The 14,888-nt window shown below is 39.2% G+C and overlaps 1 protein-coding gene across 1 annotated transcript; it reads right to left on the bottom strand.

Moving 5' to 3' along the window:
* Nucleotides 1-6,878: 6,878 nt before the first annotated feature.
* LOC112089788 lies at nucleotides 6,879-7,562 on the bottom strand. Its single transcript, XM_024160546.1, has one exon. The coding sequence runs from the start codon at nucleotides 7,560-7,562 to the stop codon at nucleotides 6,879-6,881; it is 684 nt and encodes a 227-aa protein (XP_024016314.1).
* Between the last annotated feature and the right edge of the window lie 7,326 nt (nucleotides 7,563-14,888).

Genomic DNA, 14,888 nt, shown 5'->3' with positions numbered 1-14,888 from the left:
TCGACCTTGAATTAGTATAGAACTGATTCAGGAAAGCAGTTTTATATTCTTCCCAATTAGTAATCGATCCTGCAGGCAAAGATTTCAACCAACGGTGAGCTTTGTCTGCTAATGAAAAAGGGAACAACTTACACTTTAAATAGTCTGCTGGAACTTGGTTTGTTCTCATCATGCTGCAGATCTCTTCAAAGAGCTCGATATGGTCCATTGGGTGTTCAGAAGGAACTCCATGGAATTGGTTTTGCTTCACCAATGAGATGATTTGAGGCTTGACTTCAAACTCATTCCGGTTCGGAAATGGAACTTGGATTGCAGATCGGTTCTGAAAATTTTGAGTAGGTGCATCGAAATCAGCTATGCGATGGTTCCTGGCTTGTCTTCGGTGTTGATTTGCTGGCTGTACCGGGCGGTTAACGCGCCCATTCGGCTGCATTCCTTGGGGGTCACCATCGGCTGCATTGATGGGTGCATCAAGGTCTTCACGCTCTTCTCTCTCGCGGTTCTGGTGGTTTCTTGGAGGAACCTCATCCTCCTCTCCATCTTGTCGAGCATGATCACCCTGTGATCATTCTCTTCATTTTCTCCATGTTCGGACCCGTCTTGGTCCATATTTAAAGCTCGGTTAATAGGATCTCCAGGCTGGTCGTCGTTGGCCATTCCTTGCGTTCGTCTAAGTCTTCGAAGTTCTCTTTTGTGTCTGTCTATCTCGTCTAGAATTGGAATGTTTTCTACAGGTCTGCGCCTGGTATTCATGCAATTCAGAGAAAAACAAAAGAAGGGAAAGATAATTCAGCAAAACTTTAAGAAAGAACTAGAGATCAGGTGTCTAGAACAGAAGTTAAAACAAGAATAATAGCAAAAGGCAGCGAAACAAATCCCTGGCAACGCCGCCAAAAACTTGATTGTGTGTCAACTACGTAAGGGAACAAGTTTTACCCTTAACAAAAACAAATGAAATCCGCAAGTGCACAGCTAATCAGTTGTAGTATTTAGGGATCGAATCCACAGAGATTTGTGTGCCTGGTATTCTTATACGGTTTCTAACTTTATGTCCAGACTAGATTGGTTTTAAAGGTTGGTTGTTTATCACGAATTAAACTAAAACTTTAAAAAAGCAAATAAATCTATCCTAGAAAGCAAGTAGAAAAATCGAATGGAAAGCAAGTAAAATATCGAACTAAGGCAATTGAAATGCAGATCTAAATAAACAAGTAAAAATCGATTGGTTTGTAAACTATGGCTAAAAACGCTGAGCTTTTGGGAACTCTAAGGGATCATAATCGGTTTTGACACTAGGGTAGATAGATTGGGATTGACGGATATCGATATATAGGGTTCTAGAGCTAGAGTACGGCGGTATGACTACGTCACTGTCGTGATCATAACCAACTGTTTCTCGCAACCCTGACCAGTAGGTTTCCACTCTGGCCCTGGAAGGGAGAGAACGCAAGAGCTGCACAAGACTCGTCAATACTCATGATCTCGCCGCAGGTAGGTTTCCACTCCTACGGAAAAATCGCCTAATTCATTCTAGGGCTGATACTTAATGAAAACTTTCGCAACACTAACTATCTAGATCAGATACTAGGTGATCAATCAAGCATACATGCAATAAGAACAAGAATAAACAGAGAACAAAGTTGAAATCCCAGATCTATAAACCTAGATGTCTTAATCGATTATGAGAGCCTCTTTCGGGAACCCTAAGCCCAACTCGGGATCTACTCAGACATGGCTGAGGTCGACATCATCATTGGTTTTAATAAAAGTAATCAAAAACAGTAAAGAAAAGAGATGAAGAAAGCTTTTTTATTGAAGAACTCGGACTTGAACAATCTGCTACAAAAATCGCATAAAAACGGCTTAAGGAAAAAGAGTTTCTGTAAAGTATGAAGGGTTCTCTCTAAAAACAACCTAAATGACAAGTATTTATAGTCTTTGATACTCCATGGTCTTTAGGGTTCCGGAATTGAGGCTGAGAATGACTTTGGGCTTCAGAAATATGGGCTTTAGTTCGGAGTTTGACGGCCGCGGTCGGGAGTGATGTGACCGCGGGGAATAGGTGGTTGGCCGCGGTCGGGAGGCTTGTGACCGTGGGAAATGGGCTGTTGGCCGCGGTCGCATGACTTGCTGGCCGTCTTCGAGTGGCTCTGGGGCTAATGGAATATCTTGAGATCCAACCGTTGGAATGTCTCCCAAACTAAGTGCATTTTAAAGCTGGTTAATTCTTCTATAAGTTGTCCAATTTTGAGGGTGATCAGACGGTTAGAAGGTATTCGTCTCTCTATGAGAGTTCTGACGGTCTGCATTTATCCAAAAGAGTCTTTTTGTTCCAATTTGTGCCTCTTTATCCCAAATTACCTGAAAAGTCTTTTAAAATCCGAAAACATAGAAATCCTTTGAAAACCTTTGGAAATGGAGTAAAAACAACTGTAAAAGATATTAAAGTGATCCATAAAAATGGTCAAAATCCGGTGTTATCAGAGCTAAATCAGGCTCAAATTCGCGAAGGACAAATCATGTGCATTGGTGTCGCTCGACACCATGGAGAGTGACGCTCGACGCTTGTCAAGAAGTAAGGAAAACCCGATTTTTATCTCCTATTTGAAGAAGGAGTTGGGCCCAGAAGTTTCCAAATATTCCCTAAGAAGCCCAAAACGTGTTTTTAAGATATATATAGGGTCTTTTTAGCCTCCTTAGACGGATACCTTAGATTTTCGAGAGAAGACATCTTTGCTTAGACAAGTCTGAACTCTGTTCGTTTAGAGAGAAGATTTCAAACTCCTTTATCTATTCTATTCATCTTATTTTGCAATCTATTCAATCATGTGTGTTGTTTCAATATCCATGTGTGAGTAGTTAGCTTTTTAGGTTTAGGGTTCTCATTAATGTTTTCTCTGGATGTCTGATTGATTGATTAAGTTAGGTGTCATAATCTTATTCGTTCTTCACCATAGGTTGTTCTTAAAGCTAATTCTAGACTGAACACCTAGAACTTAGATCTTAGGTTGCTTAATTGACCCGGAAGTGTAATTAAATAACTGGAAAGAATCTAGGGTGAGCAAAGTAGCTATTCGCAAAGGAATACGGTTTAGATACTTTGTGAACATATCGAACTTGAGCATTAAAGCTGGTTTAAATCTTTAGGGTTTTCAAAGGAATTTGGAATTCTAGGATTTTGACTTAGATAATTCTCACAACGGAAGTTGGTTAATTATATTTTCGTGATTTGAGTTCAAGAACCATGCTTAAACCTGAACCCAGACTAACTATTGATTTGCATTCTTTGATTTCCTGAGAAACGCCCTAAGCCTAATTTCCATCCACTCGAGTTTAACAAACGCTTCTACTGCTTTGTTATTTTAATTTGCATTATTCTGCTTAGCGTAATTCGATTTCAAATAGGTTTATTGAGTGAATTTCTTGTCTCTGTAGTTCGACCCCTGCAATACTACAACTGCACATATGTGCTCTTGCAGAGTAGCTTAGGGATTAAACTTTGAGCAGATCATATGTATTGCCACAGAAGTTGAGATCTTGCAACTCTGCCACTCGCAGACAATCCCAAAATTCCCTCATATTAAAGTCAACGTTCTGAGACATTGCTGCAGAGTGCTCTGTAGGGTGGAGAGTTTGGTTGAAATCACCAAGGGTCATCCATGCTATGTCTCCTATAAGCTGACCTGAGGAGAGAGATATTATTTCATCCCATAATTGTCGCATTTCATCAACATTGTTTGAAGCATACACGATGGATACCACAATCCACTGTTGAGCATTAGGGAGAAGAACTTCAAACGTAATCATCTGCAAAGATTTCTGGATGATTACCACTCTAACACTTGGGTGCCATATTGATAACTAAGGTTTTTAAGCCTTTAGTTGGGGTTATCAATCCCTTGTCTTTGTAATACAAAGGGGTTATCAATCCAAACATGTGGGTAGACACTAGTTCATGATGATAGTTTCTTAATCCAAGCAATATGATGAGTTTTGATTCAAACAAGTGATTAACTAAATAGTAAACAAGATTAATAAACTATCAAGTGATCAAAACAAGAAGCAAGCTATAGCAAATGACAAGTGAATGAACATGAAATGATGGAAGCATGAGATTCTAGACATGATTGATGGCTAGGGTGCTTTGGTGCTAAACTAGAAATGCTAATGACAATAATGAAACATGATTCAAGTGATTTGGGATTCTAATCAAGCCTTAATCTTTCTCAAGCATCAAGACACAAATCAAGCCATTTCACATACCCAATCATCATTGGAGATCAAACAATAGGACAGCATTAAGAATCAATCCCAAGTGATCATTTATGCAAATAACAAACATCATCATGGTATTAATGCATAAACCTCTAATTTAGCCCTTTCAGGAATTTCAACAAACACTTTTGGTACATGAAAAATTCAGATTCTAGATCACAAGTGATGTGCAAGGATCCAGCATAGAGATCAGCTATTTAGAGAAATGAAAACATGGATCTAGCCTTAAGCACTTCTAATCTAACACTTTAGCACCCTAACCTACATATCTAGAACCTCATTAAGCAAACTACTCACTAATCATACTAATCTCTCTTAAACCTTTGCAAGTAGAGTAGATTGGCATGATTAATGATGGGAAATGAAGATGGAGATGATAGATGATTATGGATTGCAGCTTTAAACACAAAAGATCCTTGATTTCTCTTGATTAAGACTCACAAAAGTAAATATCTCTTACAAAGGAGAGTCTTTCACAAAAGAGGCAAAGAAATAAGAGATAATAAAGCTTAAGTCTTGGGAAAACCCTAAAACATATTCATATTTAGTAGTTCGAACCGGGTCAGTCCAGGAAAAACTGGGTACTGACCCGGCTTCAAATGGGCAATGTGTTAAGTGTGCAAGTTGGTCAGGTGCTTCCCATCCCGCAAGCCTAAGTCGCACAGCCTTGCAATCTGTTTTGTGTGCCTAAATCTCTTCAGCCCCAACCGAATGCTTATCTCGGTCTGTTCTGCGAACATATGTGCTGCTCAGGTTTTCTGCTCTTCAACTCGCACAACCAAGACGCATTTTGGAGAAGATATGTGTGCGAGTTGGTCTTGCTTGGCTCCAAGTCGCACACCCAACTCGCACAAGTCTAGAAGCAAGATCTTGCGAGTTAAAACCTTGTAGACCCAAGCGCATTCCCTTCTCGGTCTTAACAGCGAACATATGTGCGGTTCAGGTTCTTTTTCAATCTAACTTGCACACTCATGTAGCACAGGGCTTGAAGCATGTGTGCGAGATAGTTTCCCTCACTTCCAAGTCGCAGGCCCAACTTGGTCTAAAGCGCGAACATATGTGCGGTTCAGTTCATTGCTCGGCCAACCCGCATACCCAAGTCGCACAGCTTGTGGACTTAGCATATTTCAGCTCAGGGATCTTTGGTCTTGCTCAGTGTTGCCTTACCCGCACATCTCCACTGGCAGCTCATTTCCAGAATTCAATCTCTGAATGCTGCGAGTTGACTAAGTCATAGAACCGTCTCGCACAATCCAAGTCTTCTCGGACCACTTCGCATTCAGGGCAGCGTAACTTCCAGGATATGGATTCAAATGGCTTGTTTCCAACTTCAGCGGAAAGAGCACTCAAACATATCAAACTTTGGTGAATAACGCAATGACATCCGGGGAGTGGAAGGTCTCACGGATCGCTGATTTCTACAGTGTATCAGAACGACTCAAAGAAGGTTTATGAACCTGTGTTCCTTTGGTTGCGTTAACTCCCAGCTCAGGGCTCCAAATTGGGCGATCTCAAATTTTCTAGAAAGACGACTCAAATATCTTAAATCTTGATGAAGGCCTTGAAAACCTAATTGGTCTGGAAGGTCATCGTCCTTGGCGATCTTTGAAGTACATCGGATTCGGTCTGGAATGTGTGCGAGACAAGCGTGTCTTCCGGTGGCCATAACTCACAGCTAACTGATCTGATTCACCAATTCCAACTGTTCTGGAACCACATTTCAATCCGCTCCAACATTTTTGCAGACCCCGGCAGCTGAATCGGTCGGCAAGTCTCTTCGGATAGGCAATCTTTGGCGCGTATCGGCACAGACGATTTTTAGTCGAGGGCTCATGTACCGTGGTAAGAGGTTTGGCCGAGGTTGCTGTACCTGTTTGAGATTTTTAGCCGATAATCCTGTAGCCTGCAGTACGTACTAGAACCAAACCAGTCCATGTTCTGATCAGCATTTTTGCCCGATAGGCTTCCTTTTCCGTGACCGCACTGGCATCGAACCAGCATCGACCAAGACTTGATTTTCACCCAATAAACCTCTTGACCCGCGATAAGCATTTTGATCGACGGAAAACCTTCCCGGTAAGCTTTTTAGCCAATAAAACCTTTTCTCCGGTACAGTTTGATGCCGATAACAATCGGGAAGCCATTTTCACCATTTTTGAACCTCCAAACTCCATTTAAACACCTGGTGGTCTCAACTCTTCTGCTCCAAACAGACTCCAAAGTACCTATTTAAGACTCCAAACATGCAAAGACTCCTTTGGACCTATTGCAGCTCCTAAGTCCTAAAACAATGCCTAAAGACCTAAAATGCATGAGACAAAACATGATTTGGACTAAAAATGCAACCTAAATGATGCAATTTATGAACATATCACATATAACCCAAATTTTAACCAAAACTCAGAAATCATAGTTCTCATCGAGAGACCAACCAGGAAGGATCTGATCTATAAATCGCTTACACTTCGGTTGCCTTACATGCGTATCTATTATGCCGCCAAAGATGGGATTATTAATCCTACACCATTTTTTAAACCCGCCACAGTGGTTGGAAATATTAAAACCCCGGACGTTCCAACAAAAAATTTCTTTACGCATAAAATTTATGCGAGGTTGGGGCCCTTGCCCCTAGAACTCTTCTTCTTCTTTTTAGAGACAACCTGTTGAAAGCCTTGAGACATCTGTGGTTCGTCCGGGCTCTGAGAGTCGCCTGAATCGATATCATATGAATCTAGTTCAACATCAGAAAGAGCACTCTCAACAGCATCAGTGTCAGCCGAAACCTTGCTTTTATTATGCACAACTTCACTAGATTCTTCATTGTCTTCCAACTTAGACATTCCCAAAGAAGATTCACTGAATCTCATCACCTCCATAGAATATTTGGCAACGCTCATATTCTTATTCTCCATATTCACGTCATGGCTCTTAGCTCTGCCCCGCCTTGATTTAGGATCCTTGGAACCTGGGGGTTTAAGCTTGGGGCAACTCTCATTGTCGTGAGCAGTTGCTTTGCATTTAAGGCACTTTATAGGAGCAAATTTATAGTGCTTGAGACTATGCCCAACTTCTTTGCAGTGTTGGCACACCGAAGGCATCCATGGGCTTGATACCAGCACTCTCCTAATGTTTTCAGAGTCGAATTGGATGTTTACCGCCTCAGGCAAAGGCTTTCGGGGATCTATCATTGTAAACACTCTTGCAACCCCAGATTTGATTTGTTTGCTGTTGCCGGATGCAAACACTTTGGATGACCCACCAAACTTTGTGTTCCAATCCTTCCTCATTGAAAGCTTGGAAAGGAACATTTCGTAGCTCTAGCAAGATTGGGGCTTGAGTCAGCTCCGGTTTGGCTGGAATAACTCCTGGTTCCAGTTAGCGACGAACATTGTCTGTCCCTCTATCTGCCACAGCTTCTGGTTTAGGACCCGTTGCCTGGTTGAGGCATTAGGTATCCTGAACAAGAAAGCAAATCCTTCCAACCTGGAAACTGATATATCTCGGTACTGCTTGCTCCAAATGCCGTTGACAATGTTGTGAATAATGCCTTGCAATGGAGGGTCAGAATAGAATCGACCAAGGATGAATGAAACCCAGGATTTATTGTTTTTCTCAATGATGGAGTTTGGGATTTTGATACAGGATTCGCCTAAAGGAAGCTTGAACTCATCGCCTTTCTTCTGCAATTGCTTTGAGCCCCTGAAGAGCCCTGACCAAGAATCATTTGCAGGAGATTGATTTTGTTCTTTTTCCGCCGGAGCAGCCGTCGAGGCGGATTTCATGGTGGTAGTGTTTTGAGCTCGCGGACTCTTTGCTGGGGCATCATCCTTTGAGCTACGATCCACATCTGGAGTGGCTGGTTTCTCAGCTTTCACAGAAGAATTTTTGAGATTTGGGGGAATCTGGGAGGAGGAGAAATCGAGAGAAGCAGCAGCCTCTCCAATCAGATCCACAGGAAGTACCGGCAGGCTAGGAGAGCCCGAGGCAGAAACGGGAGTCGAGTCTTGAGATCTGATATCAGAAGGAGGTGATGGCGGAGACGAGATCTGGACTGAAGAGGGGATATCAATTGATTTTTTGAGTGGAGGGGGTTTTGGGCTTGTGAGTGGTCCCGGAAGAGGAAGCCGGCGACGGGCGAGCCGCCGGCAAAGAAGAGAGATAGCACTCACTGTTTAGGGCAAATTGCGACCTATGAGAGAGAAAATCGTGAAAGCTTTTTCTGACTTTTGACTGTAGTGCTCCGCGAAGCTTCGCGATGATTGGTTTCTTGGTGACATAACGCTCAACGATTTTAGTTGCTGTCCTCTTCTCGGGCAATGTATTTGGCTCCAGCTCTTTTATCGTGTTTAAAAATGAGAAGCTGAACATTATCAAATTTATCCATTCATTGGACTACAATTTGTATTGGGATGCTAGAATGTTTAATCGGTTCCCCTTGTAAATGCCCTACTTTGGCTTCATCTTTTATGATTAATGAGTTTTCGGACAAGAAAATACTTTATATAAAAATCTACACACATTATTTTAAATCAAATATAATAAAAAATGCTCTAACATTAAAGTAAACCAAGTGTTGTTAGCTCGACTGGTAAAGGGGTCTTAGCCAAACCTTAGAGGTTACAGGATCGAGTAATGCTTAGGGCGAAACTAATATTATACTAGATGAGTACCCACGCATATGCGTGGGTTTTCTTTTTAATATTTTTATAATGTTTAAAACTGAAGTTTAGTTTTATCCTTAAATTTCAGTTTACAATTCCTTCACTATATCACACATTTCACGCGTGAAGAATTCGAAGGCAAACATTCTAGCAAGAAGCGCTTGTGTCCACTTACAAATTATTATTTACATAAACTCGATATTAGGTATCTAGACTGTCGATCAAAAACCAAAAAAAACTGAAATTCAATTTAGATTTTTGGTAATGTTAAAAAAAAATTTAGATTTTTGGTTTTTTTGGACTGGCCATATATATGTTTAGAGAGATTAGTTGTTAACTTGTTTTGTTAAAGTGATTTTATTTTAATTAGTTTTCTCTCGACTTTTTCTTTGGTTTTATGAAATCTTGTCAGAAAATTTCTCTACTAAGAAACGTTGTCTTCAATTAAACGTGAAAAATTATCTTGAACATCATAAACAAAGATATGAGAATCCAGCAAATACTAAATATTATGATTAGGAACCTAAGAGGTATATTCTCAAAATAAATGGATAACTTTATTCCATAAAATTTTCATATTCTCATTGGCAAAACCGTCACAATCTCCACTAAAATTAGAAAAGTTAGGAAATGAATATAGCATGAAAATCTGTGATATTTCATACTACATATTATCTTTTGCATCACAGGTAGAGTTTGGAACTTTAGATAAGCATTACCAGCTATCGTAAAAGCTTACCATATACGTCTTTCTCCATTTTCACCATCGGATTTGGCTCTTGCCGCTCCAGTGGCTTTTTATTGCAGTACTTGGGAGAACCAATACTCCAACTCCAAGATCTGATGGAGATAAAACAAGCTACATTTCATGCACATAAAATGATATAAATTATATTTATCTTTTCTCCACAAAGATTTCTTTAATTATAATTCATTGAGACGAGATTTTTATCATTTCTTGTAAAAACATAGATATTAAAAAATTTACTAATAGATGTAATAGGTCTTTCAGAGTATTATTTTTCTCCCTTAAAATTTTCTCTAAAACAAAAATAAATAGAATAGATAACTTACACCAGCTTAACTTAAAACAAAGTTTTTAGAAATTATTATTATAGCTTCGTCGTCGAATTATTATTATTTTAAAAATTATTATTATAGTTTTGTCTTGCTATTTACTCTTCACAGAATTCTCGAAACCATCATACAAAATCTTCTTTTTAAAAGCAAAATTCTTCTTTTCCTTTAAATGAACACAAACGATGGTATTAAATGTAGATGTCTCTGCCCATGACCAAGAAATAAATCTTAGACCGTGGATTTGTGAACAACATTCACTTTAGTAAGCTTCTATATAGAAATTTGTATAAGTTACAACGTGGAAGCTGTAGATTAGAGATTTATTAGAAAATCTTAGGTAATATTTACTTCTTTCCATGTCTTCTCCTCTATATTTGCTGATTATTTTTTATGCGTTGAAACATGAGTAACAAATAAGAATAGGAAGCATCAAAAATGGGAGTCAAAAAGCCATGAGGCCCATGATGGTAAATAAATCAGTGCACAGAAAAATGAACATAAAAGTAATTAGCTTAAATTAATTAGAGTTTCACTAAAGTTTTTAAATAACAAATAAATGAGTTGATGTGTCATTCAAAGGAGTGCTGATGTGTCAAGTTTGTGAGACTCAACTGAGTCTTTATATAATAGATGCTGGAAAAATTACAGGTTTTGGCCCAAAACCTTCTGATAATTTAAAAAAGAAAATAATGGAGAACAATGTCAGCGACTTAAATGTTAACAGTTATAAACAGGCTTGAAAATAAACAGATCTAAACAGGATTCTTGTTAGATGGGCGAGTTGAGCCTTAACAGGTGAAGTTTGCTCATTTTATTATTCCTAGATGCATATATCTATGATGATACAGTTTATCATAAACCTAAATCGAGCTTTTCTTTCACCTAACTATTTTTCTATCGTGGAATCATCTAGTATTATATGATCACTAATCACATATGTTTCTGAATAATGAACAAAGTAATTCTGAACGAGAAACATATTTTCCGATGAGTCATACGTAGTAAACCAAAGAAGAAGAAAAAATATTGTTTGAAATTTTAGAAAGACGAGATACAAAAGTCAAAATTCGTCTTATGTTCTATATTTTGGATTGAGTAGATTCTAAAGTTTTTAAGGTGTTATCTTGTTGACATGGATATCTTTTAAGATTTTTGAATTTTCAACTAATACTTACGAAATGATTCTACAGTGATTTATTTAAATATTTATTTATTGCAAAAAAATAAAAACATACATGAGATATTAATTGATCGAATAATACAAAAAAATGCATTACAAATTTTTGTATGGTTTCTCAATTACTGTTACTCACATATCCAGCTGAATGTTTTGCAGAACCTTTTTACAGGATCTTGATAACCTTTACCAGGGACGATGTATTGCCCACCATTTATTGGATCACAAATTATTTTGCAAGGATTGTCACACATTGCTTGAGTCGCTTTTTTTGATGCTTTCATGCATAGATTTGCAACACAGTCTTTTATGCAGACATCTATCGTGTTGGAATGAGAGACTTGTGCAATTGTAAATAAAATTACAATCACTAACACACTGCAAAAATTCTTCGACACTTGAGCAACCATTATGTATTCTGATTATGATGCAAACTTTAAAAACTGTATTCTATTTTTTTTCCTGGTTTAAAGCGAGTTGATTTGGTAAGAAATTTTTATTGATCTAAGATGATTTATATAGTAAAATGGTTTTAGCAAACTTTCAATGTTTACTATTATTAGGTGGTCAATTTTTTTTTGTTTTTTTGTTTTTTTGTTTCTCTTTCTTAATTAGGTAAATATATTGGTGGTGGTTTATACTTACTGATGTGGCTATCTAGCTTCTAATTATTGGTATCTATATACTTATTTGTGTAGTGATTTGCTTACGTGTTGCGATCACAGCGTAATCACAGTCACAGCAAGTTTCACGCTTTTCGCTTACGTATCAGCTCCAAAATGAGTTTTGGCCGCAAAAAGACCGTTTAACTCTATTTTCCAATTACGTGTCAATTTTTAATTGGTTCTCATCTGATGACGTGTCAAAAAATTTAAAACAAACTGGTCTAAATTATTATGGTTAAATGTTTAATTCCAAACTCAATCAAACCATTTTTTAAAATAAGATTAAAACGAAGTTTAGGCAAAAAAAAATTAAAAACGTTTTTATTTTAAAAAAATAAAAAAAACGAAATTTTACCATTTTTAATATCTTCAAAAATGGTTTTCTAAAATTAAAAAAAAAAAAGAAATTTACCATTTCTAATATTTTCGAAATAATCAAAAAATCTAACTAAAATGTTAACTATGTTGTGAAAACTTAGAAACTTTATTAATCACTGGAATGTATATATAGAGTACATAGGGAATCTAGGTTAAGTACAATGCCCTGATGGGCCTAATGGGCCGGTATAAGAGTCCATATATGATATGTGTTATAACACTCCCCCTTGGACGAGTGAACCGGGCCAGCTACTCAATCGGGATCTCGATAATGCGCTGGGGAATGTTGCCTCATTAAAACCTTACCAGGAAAAACCCAGTGGGACAAAACCATGGTGAAGGAAAAAGAGTACAACACGCATTACTCCCCCTGATTGTAGCATCACTGCAGATCTCTAAGTCTATACATTCCTATCTGTTTGACGAGCTTCCGGTGTGTTGAAGTAGGCAATGATTTGGTGAAGAGGTCAGCTGAATTCTCACTGGATCGGACCTGCTGAACGCTGAGAGTGCCGTCATTCTGCCAGTCTGAGGTTGAGAAGAACTTCGGTAGAATGTGCTTCGTCCGATCTCCTTTGATATATCCTTCCTTGAGCTGAGCTATGCATGCCGCGTTGTCTTCATACATCACCGTGGGCTGTGTGTCTTCGTCCATACCACAATCTCTGCGGATGTGCTGAGTCATGGAGCGCAGCCAGACGCATTCCCTACTAGCCTCATGCGTAAAAACGTAGCCAGTTTGAGACTTGGCAGTGTGCGGATCTGATAGATATCCTGCATCGGCGAAGCCGACTAACCCATCTTTATTTTTGTTAGTATAGAAGAGTCCTAAGTCTTGAGTACCTCGAAGGTATCTTAGGAGATGTTTTATACCGTTCCAGTGCCTCTGAGTTGGGGATGAACTATATCGAGCGAGGAGGTTCACGGCGAAACATATGTCTGGTCTAGTGTGACTAGCCAGGTACATTAACGTTCCTACAGCACTGAGGTATGGCTTTTCAGGACCAAGGATTTCTTCATCATCCTTTTTGGGACCAAGAGGGTCATCACTTAAGCTTCTAACTACCATTGGGCTGGTCAATGGGTGAGCTTGGTCCATATTAAATCGCTTGAGTACCTTTTCGATATAAGCCGATTGATGCACAAGGATTCCTCCTTTGATGTACTCAAGTTGTAATCCCAAACAGTACTTTGTTTTGCCTAGGTCTTTCATTTCGAATTCTGCTTTTAAGCAGTCGACTGTTTGGGAGATCTCACCAGATGTTCCGAGGATGTTTAGATCATCCACGTATACTGCTATGATTACAAATCCTTTGTTTGAGTACTTCTTGATGAAGATGCATGGACTGATGGGGTCATTTTTGTAGCCTTCTTTGATGAGGTAATCGCTGAGGCGGTTGTACCACATACGCCCACTTTGTTTCAGTCCATACAAGGATTTGTTCAGCCTGATGCAGTATTGATCTCGAGATGCATTTTTGTCTTTTAGTTCAATGCCATCTGGGAGTCTCATATATATTTCGTTGTCCAGGGGCCCATAGAGATATGCGGTTACAACATCCATTAACCGCAGATCAAGATTTTCTCTTATGGCCAGACTTATGAGGAATCGGAATGTTGTTGCATCCACCACTGGAGAATAAGTCTCCTCATAATCGATTCCGGGTCTCTGTGAGAATCCTTGTGCTACAAGCCGTGCTTTGTATCGAACGACTTCACCGAGTTCGTTCCTTTTTCGCACAAAGACCCATTTGTGGCCCACTGGCTTGATGTGTGATGGGGTCCGGATGATCGGACCGAACACGTTTCTGAGTTTGAGACTCTTTAACTCCACGTTTATGGCTTCTTTCCATTTTAGCCAATCTGTTCGATGTGTACACTGTGTTATTGACGTGGGTTCTAGATCCTCTTGCGTGAGCGCAACATCAAGTGCTACTTTGTATGCAAAGAGTGCATTTAAGTCGACTTCTTTTCGATTCCATTGAATTCCGGACATATTGTAATTGATGGAGATCTCATTGTTATCTTCTGAACCTGGAGATTCGGCGTCCCGAACTTCCATTGAGGGTTCATTAGATTGAGTCTCAGCCGCGGCTATGTCTGATATTGCAGGAATCCCGGTTTCGGTTATTGCACCTTTCTTTGATTTCCGGGGATTCTTATCTTTGGAACCGAGAGGTCTGCCCCGTTTGAGACGTGGTGCAGACTCTGTAGCAACTTGGGTCTGTCCCGTTGGGACAGCTATTCGTACTGGTGCATTACAAGCTGGGATGTACGATTTGGTTACTTTGGTCGGGTCAGCAAAGGAATCTGGCAATTGATTAGCTAGCTTTTGATAATGAATAATCTTTTGGATCTCTGAATCACATTCTAGAGTCCGAGGATCTTGCCAATTTAATGATGTTTGATTCCATGAAAGATCTTTGACCAGCTTGTTTGTCTCACCACCTAAAGAGGGATATACCGATTCATCGAATTGGAAATCCGCATATCTGGCCTTGAAGAGATCTCCAGTGGTTGGCTCGAGATATCTTATGATGGTGGGAGAGTCAAAACCAACATATATTCCCATCCTTCTTTGAGGTCCCATTTTGGTTCGATGTGGTGGAGCAATGGGTACATATACTGAACACCCAAATGTTTTGAGATGGG

Source organism: Eutrema salsugineum, unplaced genomic scaffold, assembly GCF_000478725.1.
Source record: "Eutrema salsugineum unplaced genomic scaffold, Eutsalg1_0 scaffold_11, whole genome shotgun sequence".
Classification (NCBI taxonomy): Eukaryota; Viridiplantae; Streptophyta; class Magnoliopsida; order Brassicales; family Brassicaceae; genus Eutrema; species Eutrema salsugineum.
This window is presented reverse-complemented; position numbering and strand designations above follow the sequence as displayed.

Bases quoted from the DNA above. Each gene is read 5' to 3' on its own strand.
- LOC112089788 (XM_024160546.1), bottom strand. From the start codon at position 7,562: ATGAGGAAGGATTGGAACACAAAGTTTGGTGGGTCATCCAAAGTGTTT.